Source organism: Taurulus bubalis, assembly GCF_910589615.1.
Source record: "Taurulus bubalis genome assembly, chromosome: 15".
In the NCBI taxonomy this organism is placed as follows: domain Eukaryota; kingdom Metazoa; phylum Chordata; class Actinopteri; order Perciformes; family Cottidae; genus Taurulus; species Taurulus bubalis.
Window position 1 is genome coordinate 6,435,818 of NC_136603.1, and position 6,232 is coordinate 6,442,049.

The following is a 6,232-nucleotide window of genomic DNA, read 5'->3' on the forward strand; positions in this document are numbered from 1 at the left end:
TGCTGGGAGAAGGAGAGGAGGGAGACAAGAAGCTTTGGATGGACAGCAGCACAGAAAGCAAAATAAATTAACATTGACAAATTAAACTTCAGTCCAAAAGTTCCATTGGCAGTAATAGCACCGTGGATACTTCCTGGGGCAACAGTAGACTTGGCATTACTTAAAAAGAAGAACAAGGATAGAGGGGGTACGTTTAATGTGCATAGTTATATACATATTTTTATTTATTTTTAATTTTATTTAGTTGTGTTATGTGTTGTTAGGGCAAGTGCTAGACTTCCTGATCCACACTCCATACCAGTTGGTGGCGCTAATGCACCAAACAGTTGTTTGCCAACCGCCAATCATTCTTTAAGAAGAAGAAGAAGAAGAAGGAGTCGCGTGAGTCTTTAAAAAAAAAAATGGCTCCCACTTGGTCGACACCAAGGGATGAGCTCTCCTGTCCGGTTTGCATGGAGGTTTTTAAGGACCCGGTTCTCCTCCCCTGCAGCCACAGCGTCTGTAACACCTGCGTGAAAACGTGGTGGCAGACGAACGGAAACCGCCTGTGTCCCGTCTGCAAAACGGCGTCTGTTACCAATACGCCGCCTCGCAACCTCGCCTTGAGGAACCTGTGCGAGGCTTTCCTCCTGGAGGAGGAATCCGGGGTGGTGTGCCGCCTCCACGGGGAGAGGCTCAAGCTCTTCTGCCTGGACCACCAGACGCCCGTCTGCGTCGTCTGTCGGGATTCAACTCAGCACGCGAACCACCATTTTAGTCCCGTGGACGAAGCAGCGACGTCTCACAGGGAAGACCTCCGAAGACACGTGACGCGTTCGCGGGTGAAAGTGAAACTCTTCAATGGGGTGAAACTCGATTTGGAAAAAGCCGACGAGGGAATTAGGAATCAAGCTCTCGCCACAGAGACGGACATAACAAATGAGTTCAATGTGCTTGTGCAGTTTTTGATGCTGGATAAAGAGTTCAGGATCGCAGCACTGAAGGAGGAAGAGACTCGTAAAAGGAAAGTTTTCGAGGACAAGATTGCCGGTTTGACCGGTGAGATAAACGCCCTTGAACGCACCATCACAACCATAGAGGACGGGCTGAGAGAAGATGATGACGCGTCACTCCTCCTCAACGTCGGCGCTTTAACAAGAGCCGCTGAGCGCCCCCTGCCGGATGACCCGGAGCAGCTCACAGAGGCCCAGGTCAGAGAGGCCCGGATCGACGTTGCCAAACACCTGGGGAATATGACCTTCAACGCCTGGTGCAAAATGAAACAGATTGTGTCGTACACCCCTGTCATCCTGAACCCCAACACTGCTCACCCAAAGCTCGAGCTGTCTGAAGGTTTGACCAGCCTGAGGTGTAGACCCGATCCAGCCTTGAAGTGGATCAAGGGCCACTGCTGCGCCCTGGGCTCCGAGGGCTTTACCTCAGGGAGACACCACTGGGACGTGGAGGTCGGGCGCAATCAAGTGTGGGCGCTGGGGGTCTTGGCACAGGATGCCCAGAAGATGGAAAACGTCGTGTCTGGGTTGTGGATGCTGAGGTGTGATGAAGGTACATTTTCTGTATTCTCCCCATCTCGGAGATCCGTCCTTCCACTGAAGGAACGGCCCAGGAGGGTCAGAGTGCAACTGGACTGGGGCAGTGGGACGCTGTCCTTCCTCGATCGGGATACCGAAGCACCCATTTACACCTTCACGCACACGTTCACCGACAGGCTGTTTCCGTACATCAACACCTGGGATAGCCTCCCGCTGAAGATGCTGCCGGTGGATCTCACCGTGATCATCGAAGCATCAAACGTAATGGTGCAATTAAAGAAATAGAAGAACGCTGCACACAACCGAATGTACACCTGAACGTACACTGAATGTACACCTGCCAATAGATGTGTCTATATTGCAGCGTTATTGGGGGACATTTAATAATATGTTTCTAGATTTGTGCAAAAATATACCAAAAAGAACTCTAAAATGTATTTTGAAATGCAGTGTCAGTAACTGAACTTGTTCTGCAAAACTAAACAAATAAGAGTGGTCTTAACAATGAATATGGAGGTGTGGTCAGTCTAACCACATGGTAGCAGGGCGTTACTTCATTTTGTGTTTATGTATTTGGCAATTTTGTTACGTTTTTCTTTGTCTTGCACTTTGTTACGGTATCAGAGCGGTGGGGCCTCGGTGGTCATTGAACAGTTTTGATTGAGCGGATAATCTATTAGTTTCTCTCTGCCACACTATTGAAGTGCCTTTATTAATAAAATTGCCTTTTTATATGCATAACTTTCAATTTTTTTCATTATAAAACACTTTGAATCTCTGAAAAAGACGTGTGAATGTGTAATACATTTCATCAGGATGTGTGAAGGTCAAAAAGGGGAAGTCTGCTATTGTTCCATAACAAACCATGCATGCATCTGTCCAGTGTTTATTAATGCAAGGCCACAGTCTCTAGTCATGGGACTGTTTTGGAGATTAATTTCTGATGAGTTAAAAATAGCTAGACAGTACACTTACAATATTTACAGATAATAATAATAGAGACAAAAAGCCTATATGAGACACAAATAATGCACCCTTAAGGCGACCGCAAAGACGGCCTGAATACTTACAGTAATTTGAGTGTCTGTAATGAACGCAACTGTGTTACGTTCTACTGTTGATCTGATATTATACGTTTATTGCAAAGGTTTGATAATATCTGACCGGGTTATCTGAGAGACCCTGTCTTGAGGATTTATTTGAAGCCAAGAAAAAGTAAAAATCTCCTCCAAAGAGAGACTCTGCCCCTGTGAGAATTTTTTTTTGTCTGCTACTTTCCAACTTAACGCTGTGGTGTAATGGGTAGGGGATGCGACTTTTATACGAGAGACCTGGGTTAGAACCTGCAGGTAGACCGTGGTAGTGCACTCTGTGTGTGTGTGTGTGTGTGTGTGTGTGTGTGTGTGTGTGTGTGTGTGTGTGTGTGTGTGTGTGTGTGAGCGGCCTCTCGGGTGTGCGCCAGAGGGAAGAGTCAGGATAGATGGTTGATTGTATACATGTTTTTTGAAAAATAACAACAACAGAGATGAAAGATCTCAGCATAAATCATTGCATGCATCTTTCCAGTGTTTATTAATCAGAAGAATACACTTTATGTGTGTGGCATAGTACATACTTGTACATACATACATGACATTCTCTGCATTTGACCCATCCTTAATATTTTAAGGAGCAGTGGGCGAATTGTCATGAACTTTTGAGACATGGGAAACACAACTCGAGCCAAATGAGGCTAAATCCCTGCAGTTTGCTCTATCTGTGTACTGGAACCTACATTAATATATAGCATATTAGTTGTGTCTGCTATCATCTATAATGAGCAAAGTCGGCATCTAATGCTGATTTACAGAAAGGGTTCACAAAGCGCTCAACATGTCTGCCAGAGACTCAAGCACTCAACGACGTGACAGCGGGACAGCGCTGAACCCTCACGCGGTTAGCGGGAGCGCGCCTCTAAAGAATCCGTGACGTAAGGACGAAGCGTCACGTCGCTATGCATGTAGACGTGCTCGTTGCCATAGGCAGATCTAGAGGCTTCGCAGTTTGACTTTGATTGTTTATTCTGTGTTCTAGTACAACCTACTCAAGCAACCAATAACAACATCAACCAATAATAATAAAAATCAAAAAAAGAAAAGATATATATGAAATTCTCTACAGTGGTGTAGCGGCTATACTTAGCGCTATGACCCACAGCATGCATCAGGTGCATAAAGGGTGCTGAGTTTGAGTCGCATCGAAGCCGGTGGTGTCAGCATCCTAAATAATCTGACATCGAGGTCGAGTTCCGGGAGTTCACGAAGAGGTCCGGGAGTTAACGAAGAGGCTCTCGTTCAGAAGCGAGTCGATGTTCCAGGTCAGAGAGAAGCAGGCAACTCAGACGTGGCAAGTTCAGTCCTAACCTTAACGCATACCCATGCGCGAAGACCAACGTTAAAATAGGTGGGACCCGCCAGCTGGTTGAACCGCTGTGGGGGAGAATTGTGCTAAGAGTACGAATTGTGTCTAGCTGTGTCAGGTGGGTTTATCCGTCAATGAAGTTTCCTCCCACAATATATATAAAGAACCAATAGAAAAAAATATTTTGTATAATATATAAACCCCTTCCTCTGGCCTTCAAAGCCTTCCTCATGCCGCCACGCTCCGTGTAATCATAATTGAAAAATAATTATATAGTCACTAATTTTAAGACAGAGGTACAATGAAACAGCGATCGTATAGTAGGTTTAAATACATGTGAATGAAATAAATGAAATAGAACAGATACGGTCTCTCTCTTAAATGTATGAGGAGAAATACAAGACACTGAACTTACCTTATATATATATATTTTTTTTTTACGTATGTTTTTCATTTCATAACAATTTTGCAACTGAGTAAACATGTAGACCAGCGGTAAACAACACGGAACAAGTTTTGAGCTTCGTCAAAAAATAAAAGTCACATTTTTAATCAAAAACGCTTCCAATAAAGATTTTAAAATGGCAATATTTAATATAACATTTTAAAAACAAAAGAAAAATTCTGTATATATATGAACTCTGACCATTTCTGAACTCAATGTTCAATATTGTGCGCAATATATATATATATATATATATATATATATATATATATATATGTATAAATAAAAGATAGGATTATTTTATCCTATCTTGTATATCTATATGTACTCACAGACATACCCTATATATATATATATATATATATATATATATATATATATATATATATATATATAAAATAATTAGTTAAATTACAATATTATAAGAGGGACAATTAATACAATATGATTATTATTATCCGAGAAATAATTGATTATATATCTACTCACATACATTATTCACCATATATAGCTTAGCTAAGAGCAATGTATAATACATTTTATCAGGATGTATGAAGGTCAACAACTTAAAGGTGAAGTCTGCTATTGTTTCATAACAAATCATTGCATGCATCTTTCCAGTGTGTATTGATCATACATTCATCATTGGTATGTGGTTTAAATGGAAAGGTCATACCCTGACTGACTAAGTACATGTTGTACAACTCAGTCCCTCTTTATCTACAATCATGGCAGGATGAAGATTTTGTTTCCGTTCATGTTGCTGCCAGCATATGATGAGCAAACATTAAAAACAACTTTTGGACGAACATCTGAAATTGTATTATTAAATTCTACATTATATTATATTATGACATCTCAGTAAGCGCTGCCTTTCGTTTTAATATCCCGTGCCCCTAAATTAAGTTTGCTCTTTCTGAAAATCCAATTCTGACAGACTTCAGAAGCTACTGTCGTAAAACTGTCGTGAAGCAGCACCATCACGACAGCTGGTCGCTTTACGGACAATAAAGTGTGTCATGTTACGGCTGTCCTTGCGAGGATGTGGAGAACGTGTGAGTGTAATTTAGTCGGGTTTTCTTTGCTTTGAAGACACATTTATGGTGTTTTCAGCCTCAATGTGTTTACCTTCAGTGAGCTAGACAATAAACCGGTTGGATAATTTCTTTATTGGGTCAGTTAGCTCCGGTTTGCTCTACAGTGTCGCGTTAAATAATGTGTAGCAAACAAACCTCACACACGTTACAAGCCCAGTGTGTCAGTGTGCAGCAGTAGAGCGGCTTAACGGAACTTTTGGGGGCATTTTAGAGCTGTTTTCTAATGTTTATAGCTCTTGCCTTGTTATGTTCCTACGAGGCTAATTATAATTCCTTTTTTTTCCCACTTCCACTGTAAAATGAAATAAGTTGAGAGAACATGGGAAACACCACTCGAGCCAAATTAGGCTAAATCCCTGCAGTTTGCTGTGTACTGGAACCTACAGTAATATATAACATATTAGTCGTGTCTGCTATAATCTATAATGACCGGGTACTGTCGTGTACACCTGTTAACTGGGCCCAACTGAATATACTGTGTGATGAAGGTGATGTCACACTCCTCGTGGGTTAAAGAGAATATTCCTTTAAGGGGAAAACAAAGGTTCAAATCCCCGCCTGAAGTGTCCTTGAGAGAGACACTTGCACGTTCTACCTAACTTTCTTATCCAGCAGCGTTCCATGTCTGCATATCTTTAACACGCTGGTCCGTTGGTATATACTCACGTGTTGTACATCTGCCTCCTTCACAGACGTCTCCTGTTGATGTCCGTGGCACCCGACTGGCACAAAATCGATTTTAAAAACAGAGACGTGAC

The 6,232-nt window shown here is 42.2% G+C and overlaps 1 protein-coding gene across 1 annotated transcript; it reads left to right on the top strand.

The window, feature by feature from the left end:
- Positions 1 to 401: 401 nt before the first annotated feature.
- Positions 402 to 2,218, top strand: LOC306747500 (nuclear factor 7, ovary-like; the record flags this gene model as incomplete). The annotated part of the gene is made up of 1 exon (XM_079230556.1): positions 402 to 2,218. One exon carries the CDS (start codon positions 402 to 404, stop codon positions 1,815 to 1,817), a length of 1,416 nt encoding a protein of 471 aa, XP_079086682.1. The 3' UTR covers positions 1,818 to 2,218.
- Between the last annotated feature and the right edge of the window lie 4,014 nt (positions 2,219 to 6,232).